General features: G+C 61.2%; 1 protein-coding gene across 1 annotated transcript; it reads left to right on the forward strand.

The window, feature by feature from the left end:
• Positions 1-4506: 4506 nt before the first annotated feature.
• On the forward strand, positions 4507-12368 carry LOC100077042 (lysyl oxidase homolog 4). Its single transcript, XM_029059888.2, has 5 exons — positions 4507-4819; positions 6668-6783; positions 7090-7226; positions 7982-8093; positions 10717-12368. The coding sequence occupies exons 1-5, from the start codon at positions 4593-4595 to the stop codon at positions 10788-10790; spliced, it is 666 nt and encodes a 221-aa protein (XP_028915721.2). The 5' UTR covers positions 4507-4592; the 3' UTR covers positions 10791-12368.
• The last annotated feature ends 2324 nt before the right edge of the window (positions 12369-14692 follow it).

Below are 14692 nucleotides of genomic sequence, written 5' to 3' on the forward strand. Positions count from 1 at the left end.
TCTATCAGCCCCGACTCTCGGTGCCCAATAATAATAATAATAATAATCACGGTATCTGTTAAGCGCTTACTACGCGCCAGGCACCGGTCTAAGCACTGGGGTAGATTCAAGGTAATCAGGTTGTCCCACGTGGGGCTCACACTTTTAATCTCCGCTTTACAGAGGAGGTAACTGAGGCACAGAGAAGTGACTTGTCCGAGGTCACACGGCAGAGAAGTGGCAGAGGATTAGAACCCACGACCTCGGACTCCCAAGCCGGCGCTCTTTCCACTGAGCCACGCTGCTTCTGCACAATATAAGGGCTTAGTCAATCGACCGGTGGCATTTATTGAGTGCTTACCGCCTGCAGAGCGCTGGACTGAGCGGTCGGGAAAGTACAATGCAACGGAGTTGACAGGCATGTTCCCTGTCCACGATAAGCTTACGGTCTAGAAGGGGAGATGCACGTTAAATGAACGACGGCTCGCTAAATGCCATCGCTGTTTTTCCGAAACCCCCCCGAGCCGCTGGACGTCCCTTTTCCCCGAATGCCCCCTGAAAGGGACACCCGTTCCCCGGGAAGTGGGGAGCAGCCTAGCAGTTTTCTCCTCTCCCCTCCCCGCCCCGCTCACCACAATGGGTGGGACTCTCTCCTCTCAGGACACGTGGTATTGGCAGGGCACCCCAGGGGCCGTCCAGGTGGTGATGAGCGGGGTGCGCTGCTCGGGCACGGAGCCGGCCTTGCAGCAGTGCCAGCGACACGGGCCCGTGCACTGCTCCCACGCCGCCGGGCGATTCTCCGCCGGAGTCTCCTGTACGGACAGTGAGTGGCAGGGACGGCGGGAGACGGGGACGGACCGAGGGACTGGGGCGGCCGGGGGGGGGGGGGCAGGGAAAGCTGGGGGAGCTCCGGAACACCCGCTCCGATGATGTAGATTCCCGGGAGCCTTTCCCAGGCCCCGCCAGGCCGGGAGGGCCCTGCCCCGCTGCCTGGCGAGGGGTCGACCGGATCCATACTTTTCAGCTGCGTGCCGGGGAAGCCCGGAACCCGAGCCACAGCCCGCCTGGCCGGGGCAGCCTCCCCGGCCCAGTGTTTTCTGGGTTTTTTTCCAGGGGTATTTATTGAGCACTTACTATGTGCAGAGCACTGTACTAAGTACTTAGGAGAGTGCAATACAACCGAGTTAGCAGACACATTCTCTGCCCACAACAAACAGCTTAAAGCGAGAGACAGACATTAATATAATTTATAATATACGACATACGTGGGTGCCAAGGAGGGGGCCGAGGACGCAGGTAGGAGCCATTACCTTTCTCGCTGTGCGAATAGTAATAATAATAATGTTGGTATTTGTTAAGCGCTTACTATGTGCAGAGCACTGTTGGATAGATACAGGGTGATCAGGTTGTCCCACGTGAGGCTCACCGTCTTAATCCCCATTTTACAGATGAGGGAACCGAGGCACAGAGAAGTGAAGTGACTTGCCCACAGTCACCCAGCTGACAAGGGGCAGAGCAGGGATTCGAACCCATAGCCCTCTGTCTCCCAAGCCCGTGCTCTTTCCACTGAGCCGCGCTGCTTCTCACTGCCGAGAAGCGGAAGGCACCATCTCGTCATTGCAGGGGCGACGATGAGAAACACGGGAGACGGTGTTATCTCAGAACTGAGAGTCCAGGAGCAGTTTGGGGGCCAAGAGCAGTCCCGGGGGTGAGAGTCTGAGAGAGAGAGAGAGAGAGAGAGAGAATGTGTGTCTTTGTGTCCGTTTGTGCGTGTGCGGACCCACAGGCGTACACGTGCATGAACAGCCATCTATCTATCTGTCCTTTGCCTTCCAAGATACTGAAAAGGGAAGGGGAAGTGAGCGCCAGTCCCCGGCTCACATCGTGCTCCTCTGCCTCCCGCTTGGTTCCGTTCCCGTTTCGGACAAGCGTACGGGCAGCAGCGGCAGCCAAGCGGGCGTCATCTGGGTCCTGGATCGCCTGGCACTGAAGTGAACCCATCTGCCCACTGGATTTCCAGGGCAGGGGAGGGGAAGGGTCTTCGGGAGAGGAGAAGGAAAGAAGCCGGGGAGGACGGGACAGGAAAGGGCTTATGGGGGCTTTTACCTTTCTGTTGCTAAAGGTCTTGGGGTCCATCTGTATTAGAAATCCTTCTCGGATGGCCTCCCGTGGTGCCCACTCTAGTGCACCCGATCAGCTCACCTAAGGGGAAGGGCAGGGCCGGGTGGGGGAGGTGCCCAATCAATCAGTGGTATTTTTTGAGCACTTACTGTGGGCAGAGCAGTGTACTAAGGGCTTGGGAAAATACGGTACAACGGAGTTGGTAGACACATTCCCTGCCCACAAACGAGCTTACAGCCGGGAGACGGACATTATTATAAATAAATAATTTATAGATACGTTCCTAAGTCATTCATTCAATAGTATTTCATTCAATAGTATTTACTGAGCGCTTACTATGTGCAGAGCCCTGTACTGAGCGCTTGGAAAGTACAAATCGGTAACAGAGACAGTCCCTGCCCTTCGACGGGCTTACGGTCTAATCGGGGGAGACGGACAGACAGGAACAATGGCAATAAATAGGCCCGAGGGGATGAACATCTCATTAAAACAATAGCAGATAAATAGAATCAAGGCGATGTACATCGCATTAACAAAATAAATAGGGTAATGAAGATATGTACAGTTGAGCGGACGAGTACAGTGCTGAGGGGAGGGGAAGGGAGAGGGGGAGGAGCGGAGGGAAACGGGGGGAAAGAGGGCTTAGCTGAGGAGAGGTGAAGGGGGGGGGGGGGTAGAGGGAGCAGAGGGAAAAGGGGAGCTCAGTGTGGGAAGGCCTCTTGGAGGAGGTGAGCTTTGGCCCATGGAAACCAAACTCCAAACCCTCTGGGGAGGGGGCAGTGGGGAAGTAGGGAAGGTCCTGTGGGTTGTGGGGACAGAAAGGATCGGAAAAGATAAGCAGCAACACGGCCCGGTCATTAGAGCACAGTCCTGGCAGTGGGAAGGACCTGGGGTCTAATACCAGTTCCGCCGCTTGTCCGCCGAGTGACTCTGGGCAAGTCACTTAACCTCTCTGTGCCTCAGCTACTAGATCTGTAAAACGGGGATTAAAATAGGGAAAGTACAATACAGCAGAGTTGGTCGACACATCCCCTGCCCACAGATGAGCTGACAGCCTATAGGGAGACACGGATATTAACATCAACGAATAATTTATAGACATGTACGGAAGTGCTGTGGCATGGAAGCCGAACTCCACACCCTGTGGGCTGGGGGCGAGGGGAACATGTGAGCCCCCAGTGGGACATGGACTGCGTCCAACCTGATTAGCTTGCATCTACCCCAGCGTTTAAATGCCCAGCGCCTGGCAAATAGTAAGTGCTTAACAAATACCGTTTTCAAAAAAAGAAAAAAGGAAGAGTCTCTGAGTCTGGGGGTTGTTTCCTCTTATCTAAATATAAACAATTAGGTCCAGGCCAGGCCCGCTGGGGTCCACCGGCTGGGGTCCAGCTAGGCAGGGGCCCGCGGCAGCTAGAGCTCTGGAGATCCCACAGCTGGAAGCTCAGGCGGCAGCTCTCTGTGGGCAGGGAATGTCGTTATATGGTTATATTGTACTCTCCCAAGTGTTTAATAATAATAATAATTATTATGGCATTTGTTAAGCGCTTAACGAAGCGCTGGGGTGGATACGAGCAGATCGGGGTGGACACGGTCCCTGTCTCACTTGGGGCTCACAGACTCAATCCCCATTTTACAGATGAGGTAACTGAGGCCCAGAGAAGTGAAGTCACCTGCCCAAAGTCACCCAGCTGACAAGTGGCGGAGTCGGGATTAGAACCCATGATCTCTGACTCCCAAGCCCGGGCTCTTTCCACTGAGCCACGCTGCTTCTGTTTAGTACAGTGCTCTGCACATAGTAAGTGCTCAACATGTGCAAAATGAAGCAGCATGGTATAGCGGATAGAGCACAAGCCTGGGCGTCAGGTCACGGGTTCTAATCCCGGCTCCACGACTCGTCTGCTGTTTGACCTTGGGCAAGTCACTTCACTTCTCTGGACCTCAGTTACCTCCTCTGTAAAATGGGGATTGAGACCCGTGAGCCCCACGAGGGACGGGGACTGGGTCCGACCCAGATCTGCTTGGGGAATCAGCGTGGCTCAGTGGAAAGAGCCTGGCCTTCGGAGTCAGAGGTCATGGGTTCGACTCCCGGGCTCTGCCACTTGTCAGCTGTGTGACTGTGGGCGAGTCACTTGACTTCTCTGTGCCTCAGTTCCCTCCTCTGTAAAATGGGGATTAACCGTGAGCCTCACGTGGGACGACCCGATCACCCTGTATCGACCCCAGCGCTTAGAACAGTGCTCTGGACATAGTAAGCCCTTAACAAATACCAACGTTATCCACCCCAGCGCTCGGGACAGTGCCTGGCACACAGTAAGCGCTTAACAAATACCACGATTCTTATCATTACGATCGACCGACTCCAGGGGCAGGTGTGCAGGGAAGGAGGGAGGTAAAACCATCCTTCCTCTGAGGAGAGGAGGAGAGGGAGGGGAGGCGGTACTCAAGGGCAGCGATGCCCTTCCTCCCTGGCCCCAGGTGCCCCGGACCTGGTGATGAACGCCCAGCTGGTGCAGGAGACAGCCTACCTGGAGGACCGGCCGCTGAGCCAGCTGTACTGCGCTCACGAGGAGAACTGCCTCTCCCGCTCCGCGAACCTGATGAACTGGCCTTACGGCCACCGCCGCCTGCTGCGCTTCTCCTCCCAGATCCACAACCTCGGCCGGGCCGACTTCCGGCCCAAGACGGGGCGCCACAGCTGGACCTGGCACCAGTGCCACAGGTAGGTGCCCGCCCGGGCTCGGCCGCCCCGCTCCGGGGCCTGGAACTGAGCCGGGGCCGGGCCCTCCGCCCTGGCCCTAGACAGTCCTCGCCGGCCGATCTCTGGGCCCGGCGCGGGGCCCCCTCCCTGGGGCGAGCCGGCTCCGGGAACCCCGGCGGCCGGGTGGGACCTCCTCTCCCCTGAGCTCCCAGCAGGCAGGGCCCTTGGACTGGCCTTCTCTGGATTCCCCATGCTCTGCCACCTCCCGGGCCTGTGTCGCCTCCCCTCTGGGGCGCCTCGGGCTCTGAAAGTGGGTGAAAGTAGGGGAGGCCCGAGAGGCGTACCTCTGCGGCGTCCTCGTATGGCCGACCCCGTGGCCCCCCTCCTAGCCGGACCCCCCGTTCTATCGCGCCGAGGCAGTTCCGGAAGGAGGCCGCGCTGGGTCAGGCTGAGAACGAGCTCTCCTCTGGCAGTCGGAGCCGGGTTCGGGCGGCAGGAGACGGAGGAGTGGGCTGGTGCCGGCCAAGGACACGAAGGCCGGTCCCGACTCGCGTTGCCGGGCTCCCTAGCCCCGGCTCCACGACCGGTCGATCGATCGGTCTATCTAACATCGTGGCCCAGTGGATAGAGCGCGGGCCTCGGAGTCGGGAGGACCCGGGTTCTAATCCTACCTCTGACACGTCTGCAACTCACTTCACTTCTCTGGGCTGCAGTTACCTCAGCTGTAAAAATGGGGATCGAGATCGGGGGCCCCATTAGGGACACGGACTGTGTCCAAAGTGATTACTTTGTATCTACCCCAGTGCTTAGGTTAGTGCCCGGCACACGGTAAGCGCTTAACCGATACCATTCGAAAAAAAAATCGGTTATCTACCGAGTGCTTCCTGCGCAGCACTCGTCTGCTGGAGGGACCTGGGCAAGTCACTTCACTTCTCTGTGCCTCAGTTCCCTCATCTGTAAAATGAGGATTGAGACTGTGAGCCCCACGTGGGACAGGGTCTGCGTCCAACCCTGTTGGCTTATATCTAACGCAGCGCTCAGTAGAGAGGCAGTCTGGCTCAGTGGAAAGAGCCCGGGCTTTGGAGTCTGAGGTCGTGGGTTCGATTCCCTGCTCTGCCATTGGTCAGCTGTGCGACTGTGGGCAAGTCACTTCACTTCTCTGTTACCTCATCCGTAAAATGGGGATTAAGACTGTGAGCCCCACGTGGGACAACCTGATTCCCCTGCGTCTACCCCAGTGCTTAGAACAGTGCTCTGCACATAGTAAGCGCTTAACAAATACCAACGTCATTATCATTATTATCATCACGTGGCCCGGTACATAGTGAGCGCTTAACAAATACCTCAATTATTTTTATTCTTTCCCACAGCGAGCTTCCAGTCTAGGGTAGCCCGGCTCCCGGCCGAGTGGGAGGGTGGGGGCTTCGGACGGGAGGGCCGGCAGGGTGGCGGGCCGAGAGGGCCGGGGCTGCCGGAGTTGGACCACCCAGGATAATAAGCACCGTCTCCCCCCCGCGCTCCGGCAGAGCTGTCATTACAGCTGCTTTGATGGCAGAGAGGCAGTTGGGTCCCGGGCTGGCAGGGAGCAGGAGGAGCTTCCCCGGCAGGCCCCCGGATTGTCCGGCGCTAGGCCCTAAGCCCAGCCCTCTGGCTAGCCTGGCTTTATAGGGGTGCCGGGGCGCGGTCTTCCACGGGCCAGGCCGAGGCCCGCTCGCGAGGGGCGACGTGGCCTCACCGCGCCCGCTCCCGGGTCGGAGGCCAGCCGCCCCCACGGGGGGCAGCCCATCCCGACGTTATCGCTGTCCTCCCGGACGGGTGACGGCGGGCCCGGCCCCGGGGTCGGGCTCACCTGCCCCGTCCCTCCCGCAGGCACTATCACAGCATTGAGGTCTTCACCCACTATGACCTCCTCACCCTCAACGGCTCCAAGGTGGCCGAAGGCCACAAAGCCAGCTTCTGCTTGGAGGACACCAACTGCCCCACAGGTAGGCGAGGCCCGGAGGAGCCCCCGGAGGAAGGGGCGACGGGGCCCCACCCCGCGTCCCCTCACCGCCCGGTGTCTTCGGACTCTGGCCGCGGGTGCCCGGAGACCTCCGGCCGAGAGACGGGTGGCCGGCGGGCAGAGGACGGGGCGGGGCGAGCCGAGAGGGGACGGTCCCGCGGCCCCCGCGCCTCGGCTTCGGCCCCAGGGAGAGGGGTGAGCTCGGGGTCGCGGGGGGGGGGGGCGGTGGACCGTCCCGCTCCCCGGCCACTTCCCCGAGGCCCCTGAAGCCTCCAGTGCCTCCCCTCAGGGCTGCAGCGGCGCTACGCGTGTGCCAACTTTGGGGAGCAGGGTGTGACGGTGGGCTGCTGGGACACGTATCGCCACGACATCGACTGCCAGTGGGTGGACATCACGGACGTGCTGCCGGGGGACTACATCTTCCAGGTGAGCGGCGCCTGGGATCCTAGGAAGCCGCGCGCAGAGCACGGGCCCGGGCGGCGGGGACCAGCTTCTGATCCCGGCCCCGCCGCCGGCTTGCCGCGGGACCTCGGGCAAGAACGCTTCGCTTCTCTGTGCCGCGCTCCCTTCAACTGTGAAATGGGCATCGCCTGTCCTACGCGGACCGCGAGTCCCATGTGGGACGGGGACTGTGTCCGACCTAACTAACCTGTACCTACGCCGGGGCTTACGACGGTGTTTGCTACGTAGTAAGTGCTCAACAGATACCAGAAAACAAAGAAACGAACCCACTGGGCATGGAGAGGGGGCGGGGGGGTGCCAGGGAGAAGCAGCGTGGCTCAGTGGAAAGAGCACGGGCTTTGGAGTCGGAGGTCACGGGTTCGAATGCCAGCTCCACCACTTGTCAGCTGTGTGACTGGGGGCGAGTCACTTCACTTCTCTGGGCCTCAGTGCCCTCATCTGTAAAATGGGGATGAAGACCGCGAGCCCCACGTGGGACAACCTGATTCCCCTGGGTCCACCCCGGCGCTTAGAACGGTGCTCCGCACATAGTGAGCGCTTAACAAATACCAGCATTATCGTACCCCTCTGGAGCCTCGAGGCTTGTGGGCTTCCGGCTCCCGCCCTATATTCCTTTCAGCCTCCGGGGCCGCTCCCGTCCCCTCCCCGCCATCTCGTCCTGACCGTGGCGCCGCTCGGGTTCCCCCCTCCCGCCCTTCCCCCCCCCCCCCCCGCCCCAGGTGGTCGTGAACCCCAAGTACGAAGTGGCCGAGTCCGACTTCTCCAACAACATGATGCGCTGCCGCTGCAAGTACGACGGGCGCCGCGTCTGGCTGCACGGCTGCCACACAGGTAACGGAGCCTGGGCGCCAGCTGGACGGGCCCGGCCGGAAGGGCATCTGACGGAGGCTGCTGAGGCCTGAAGTCGGGATCGTGCTGGGTGGCGGGAGGTGGGCAGTGTGGGTGGACGCACAAAGACACACACAACCGTCCCTGGCTTTGTCACTCTCTGGAGAAGCAGCGGGGCTCGGCGGCAAGAGCCCGGGCTTGGGAGTCAGAGGTCACGGGTCGGAATCCCGGCTCCGCCACCTGTCAGCTGTGTGACTGTGGGCGAGTCGCTTCGCTTCTCTGGGCCTCAGTGACCTCATCCGTAAAATGGGGATTAACCGTGCGCCTCACGTGGGGCGACCTGACGACGCTGCATCTCCCCCAGCGCTTAGAACGGTGCTGGGCACATAGTGAGCGCTTAACGGGTGCCACCGTTGTTACTGTGCTTTCCCGTGTCCTTCCCCACGCTTGGGAGGCTGAGGATCCGGTCCCTACTCTTACCGTCGAGAGGCTGGGTTGCCGGTAGCGGGGAGAGCTCGGGGAGCGAGCGAGAGCTGATGCGGACGGTGCCTCGTGCTCCCCAACTCTTCCACCCTGCCCCACCTGAGCGCTGACGGCGGAGGGGCCAAACCGACCAGCGGGCCCAGAGGCGCGGACGGGGCCACCCGGCAGCGGGTGGGGAGGTGAGGCTGGGGAAGAACCCCCGTCGCTTTTCCCTCCGGACTGGAAGCCACGGCGGGCAGGGAACGTGTCTACCAACTTGGTTGTGTTGAGCTCTCCCAAGCGTTTATCGCGGAAGCAGCGTGGCTTCAGTGGAAAGAGCCCGGGCTTGGGAGTCGGGGGGGGGGGGGCACGGGTTCGAATCCCGGCTCCGCCACGTGGCGGCTGTGTGACTTTGGGCGAGTCGCTCCACTTCTCTGTGCCTCGGTGACCTCCTCTGTAAAATGGGGATTAAGCACTGTGAGCCTCACGTGGGACGACCTGATTACCCTGTATCCACCCCAGCGCTTAGACCAGTGCTCCGCGCGTAGCAAGCGCTTAGCAGATACCAACAATAAATAATCCCGACCCCACCGCTTGTCCCAAGCATTTACTACAGAAGCAGCGTGCCTTAGGGAAAGAGCATGGGCTCCAGAGGATGCGGGTTCTAATCCCGCCTCCGCTTGTCCCAAGCACTCACTACAGAAGCAGCGTGGCTTAGTGAAAGAGCACGGGCTTGGGAGCCGGTGGATGCGGGTTCTAATCCCCACTCCACCGCTTGACTGCTCTGTGACCTTGGGCAAGGCACTTCACTTCTCTGTGCCTCAGTTACCTCACCTGTCAAGTGGGGATTAAGACCGGGAGCCCCACGTGGGGCATTCTGATTGCCGTGTATCGACCCTCTTGCTTAGAACGGTGTTTGGCACCTAGCGAGCACTGGGCAAGTGCCACAGTAATAATCACGATTATTATTACCGCAGTGCTCTGCGCACGTGGCTGGGTTACCTTCCCCTCCTTGCAGGGAGTGGGGAGGTGAAGGGGAAAGAACAACCATCTCTTTTCCTCCAAGACCGGAAGCCAGGGTGGGCAGGGAACGTGTCTACCAACTTTGTCGTATGGGAGTCCCCCCGGCACTTGCCGCAGCGCTCCGCACACAGTAAATACTGTTGATCGAGTCGCTGCTCTGAGGCCGACACGGCTCTGCCCCTCCTCCGTCCTTTCCTCTCCTAGCCATCTCCCCCCGGTCCCCAACCCATACTGTACTCTCTTGAGTGCTTAGTACGGTGCTTTGCACCCAGTAAGCACTTAACAAATACAACTGAATAATAATAAGTGGTGGCTATGGGCTAAGCACTGTTCTACGCGCTAGGGTAGATACAGGGTAGTCAGGTCGTCTCACGTGGGGCTCGCACTTTTAATCCCCATTTTACGGCGAGGTAACTGAAGCACGCAGAAATTAAATGACTCGCCCAAGGTCACACAGCAGACAAGGGGCACGGGTGGGATTAGAACCCACGTCCTCTGACTCCCAAGCCGGGGCTCTTTCCACTAAGCCGAGCTGCTTCTCGAATGAATGAATAATAATACAATAATGTTGGTATTTGCTAAGCGCTTACTATGAGCAAGCACTGTTCTAAGCGCTGGGATAGATACAGGGTCATCAGGTGGTCCCGCGTGAGGCTCACAGTCTTCATCCCCATTTTGCAGATGAGGGAACTGAGGCACAGAGAAGTGACTTGCCCACAGCGACCCAGCTGACAAGTGGCGGGGCCGGGATTCGAACCCATGGCCTCTGACTCCCAAGCCCCGGCTCGTTCCACTGAGCGGCGCCGCTGCCCTCCGGGCCCCTGGGCCGGGGCAGAGATGGAGGGACCGTGGCAGGGAGGGGAGAGGGAAGGCAGCCGAAGCTGTTCTCGCCCCGTTTTTGGAAACCCGGGGTCTGGCCCGCAAGCGGGCCCGAGCCTGCTGATTCGAACTCCAGAAATGGGATAGGTGTCATTACCTACCCCCCCCATCACCCAGTCCCTCAAGGAATCCTGGCAGGGAGACCGCTGCCTTTGTGGCCGACGGGTCCACGAAGCGCTCAACGTATGGGAGCCGAGGAGTAGGTTCCTGGACGGGGAGGGTACGGGGCCTGACGGCACTTCCGTTTCTCCCTCTCCTAAAGGTGACGCTTATCGCGCCGGCAGGGAAGAGCTCTCCCTGGAACAGGAGCGGCGGCTCCTCAACAACCTCATCTGAGGGCATCCGTTCCCGAGCTCCCAGCTGCCGCCCCCAACACAGATACCTCAGCCCGGAGAGGCGGGGCTCCCTCGTCGAGCCCCCCGCCCCGAGAGCCACGGGGACCGGAGGAGCCGGGGACCCCCTCGGGGAGTCTCGGGGTGAGGGGAGGAGGCCTAGCTGGGGTTGATACGCGACGGCTCCGGGCCTATGGGGCTCTGGCTCTGGAAGGTAGTCCCGTCTCCCGCCGAGAACCCCTCACCCCATCGGGCTGTTGCCCCACCACCCCCATCATCCATCCCAGGCACTCATTCCCTCGGGTGGCTACGGGCGAGTTTCTCTCCCCGGACGGTGCTTTCTATTTATCCACGCGGGACGGGTCTTCCAAGGGAGCTTGGAATCGGACGTGGCCCGGCGGCACGGGGGCCGGCGGCTTCCCGCCCGGAAGCCCAGGCCGGCCGGAGCGGAGTCCGCGCCTCGGCCCTCGAGTCACCTGCTCTTTCTTCACCCTGCGGGATCCCCACCCTTGTCGACTCTAGCCCGTCCCGGGTCCTGGGAGGTGGGGGTCCCGTCTCTCTCAGACAGTTCGCCCCCCCCCGGTCGGTCGCTAGGCCTCACGTACCCGTTTGCACTAGCGGGGAGGAGGAGGACTTCGGGAGCCAAACGCGGGGTAGATGGGGTGTGGCTCCCGGGCCGCGCACGTACACCGTGCCCGGGGCTCAGCACACGACGAGTGGCTCCATGCCCACGGTGGTGGCCGTGATGGTGGCGCGCCCCTCTCCTCCAAGCGAAGCTACCTGCCGCCCGTGGGCCGGAGAGCCACCGCTGTCTGTCTCAGGATCGTTTCCGCATCTCAGGACTCACCTCCGGGCCTGACCGGCTTCGGATTCGGACCAGGTCTCGGGAGGGAACTCTGTCGCAAATAAACGTTTTACGCAAGTGAGAGGACAGCGGCTGAGCCCCTCCCGTCCAGGAGCACGGGGAAGTGGGAGGCACGGCAGGAGCGGGGAAAGAGGGAGGGCGAGCGCCTCGATTTCCATCCGAAGATCAGGACTGGACCCGGGAGAGGCCGCGTGCCCTCCTCAGGGACTTGGAGAGTCCCGCTCCTACTCTGCCGTGGCTGGGATTGTCTGAGCAGCTAACTCCCAGCCCTGGCGGAGAGACGCTCCGGGTTCCTCGACCCTCCCCCCGGCCCCCGCCCCTCCCGGCCCTCGGTGCTTCGGAGAGAAGCCGCGCCGTCGCGGAAACGGCTCCCGCTGACGGCGCCTCCGCCGTTCGGCCAGGACCGGCGCGGGGTGTGTCTCCGTTCCCGCCTTCCCACTCACCTTGCCCAAGGCTCAGAAGCGGGAGCACCGGGGAAATGTCCGGGAGGAAAAAAGGTTGAGGTGGAAACACGGGGTAGTCTATCGGCCTTTATTATCGGGGCAGACCTCTGATGTCACGCCCCCGGTTGCGGAGTCCACGTGAGAAGATCAATCGTAACGGGCGGGATAGATCGCTGCCTGCAGCCGTCCTTTCCCCGCGAACGACTTGGGGGTAAAATTGGCGGGGAGGGGTGTTCTCGGAGGTACCGATTCCTGAAATTCAACCGGCGTTTGCCTGCTTCCCCCAGGCCCTGGCTCCTTCTCTTCCCCCCCAGCCTTCCGCCTCCCTCCTGAGGCAAAAGGAACATTGTATTTCAGTGCGGTGGACTGGGTAAACAAGGGAAGGACCGATTTCCTGTTGGACTCAGCCAACGCATCTCCCAAACAGCACCAATAGCTCCCCCGTTCCGGCAGCTGACGGCCAGCGTGAGCGGACTCGGCTGGTGGAGGGGCGTGTGGAGTCACGGGTGACCGTGGCAGGCTGGACCCGGGCGGAGAGGTGGCTCACGGCTCCCTCCGCCCAGGGCTTGCCTCCCCCGGGGGGCCAGGGAGAGCAGGTCAGGCCAGCGGCCACGTTCCAGGGCCGCGGGCCACCCCCCACATCGCACGCCGGAGAGGGGCAGGCCATTCCGACGGCTCAGCCCTCGCGGGAACGGGTTCACGGAGGCCGTCCTGTCCCGGGTTGAACGGGGGCGTGGGGAGGAGGCGGGGAGGCCCGCTGGCTGACGCTGCTTCTGACTGGATGAGGGATGTCAACGGCAGGACGACCACAACATTCCAGACGGGCCAAAACCTCACCGCCGCGTGCCCCGGCCCCAGAAGAGCCAACCTCTTGGCAAAGTCGGTGCGCCGGTTGGGGCCCTCCTCTCCGACCGGGGGGGGGGGGGCTCCCCGATGGTTCCTACCTCGGCCGTGACCTTTCGCCCCGGGGTCTGGGGTCACAGACACCTGGTCAGTGGGGAGAGGGTTCGCTTTAGTACAAACGACCGGCTCGGGATTAATCGTCGAACGGGGCCTGCTAGAAAAGCGGGGAACGGCCTCTTCTGGGATGTCCAGTCCAGTTCCGGCATCAGGCCCGGGGGGGGTGGCCCTAGTCCCCACCTAGGACTCGGAGCCACTGGCTCAGCTCCAGCGTAGCTATCGTCCGTCGGATGCTCTCTGCCTTTCCCCTTGTCTGGGCGGCAGCTGTAGCGTACGCTAATTACAGCTGGGATCACCCGGATGTCAACCTTTGTCTGTCACCTGTCACTAATGAGTTGACGGGCAGAGTTGTTGAGGCCAATCCAGAGCCTAAGAACGGGGCCACGGGACGGTCACTCTCCCCTTCCGGCCGGGGCAAACCCGCAGTCACGGAATCCCCGAGGACGAGCCGAGGGAGGGCCGGCTGGCGGCCAACAGGCACTCCGTGCTAGAATAGGGCAGAAAGACTTCTGGAAAGCGCAGATAGGATGGCATCCGGCCCGGAGGAGCCAGAAAATGCGACGCCAGCTGACTCTTGCCGCTGAAACCGCCTGCGAAAGGCTGAAATACCGTCAGAAAGGGCAGGCACCCTCCCCGGGAAGAAAGCTGAAAAACCCACCTCCCTTGGTCGGTAACTTTCCAGGCCCGAGGAACATATAAAAAAAAATAAAATCCCCAGACATCTGATGGGCAGAGGTACGAGAGGCCCAACAAGCCAACGCCCACGGCGTACCGCCGGACCCCTGGCCCTTCGTTTCAGACCACCCGAGACGGAGCTCCTTCCCGCAGGCCTGCGATGGCTGCCTCACCCACATCAGATCGCAGGGCTCACAGGGAGGGGAAGAGGGCTGCCCTGTGAAGAATAATAATAATAATGATGGTATTTGTTAAGCGCTTAATATGTGCCAGGCACTGTAATGAGCGCTGGGGTGGATACACGCAAATCGGGTCGGACACAGTCCCTTGACCCGCGTGGGGCTCACGGTCTCAATCCCCGTTTTACAGATGAGGTAAGGAGGCGTATGATTGTGGTACCCGTTAAGCGCTAGGTGCCAGGCACCGTACTAAGCGCTGGGGGGGGGGAAACAAGGAAGTAGGGTTGGACACAGTCCCTGTCCCACACGGGGCTCACAGTCTCAACCCCCATTTACAGATGAGGTAACCGAGGCACGGAGAAGTGAAGTAACTTGGCCAAGACAGCAGACAAGCGGCAGAGCCTGGATTAGAACCCGGTTCCTTCTGACTCTATCCACGAGGCTACGCTGCTTTTCTCGGCCGCGGGGGTCCCGACCGATCGCCCGTCCAGCCGGGATCCCGACCACAGCTGCGGTGACGGCGGGGGACGGGGGCGGGGGCGGGTGGGGCCGGTCGACCCGTCGGTCGGCTCCGGAGCCGGTCAGCTCCGACTGTGGCACCGAGGCGAACCGGCAGATAGGCACGGGGGGCCCTGAGACTCGGCGGCCGGGACGCGGGGTTCCGGCAAGGGGGTCCCGCCGCGCCGGTAACCCCGAGGCTTGCCTTCACCGGCCTTTCCTAGGAGGGTTATTAGCCTCTCTGATCACGAGCACCGAGTCACAAGAGAGCGAGACGCCTGGCCCG

The sequence above is a fragment of the Ornithorhynchus anatinus genome, chromosome 3 (genome assembly GCF_004115215.2).
Source record: "Ornithorhynchus anatinus isolate Pmale09 chromosome 3, mOrnAna1.pri.v4, whole genome shotgun sequence".
In the NCBI taxonomy this organism is placed as follows: domain Eukaryota; kingdom Metazoa; phylum Chordata; class Mammalia; order Monotremata; family Ornithorhynchidae; genus Ornithorhynchus; species Ornithorhynchus anatinus.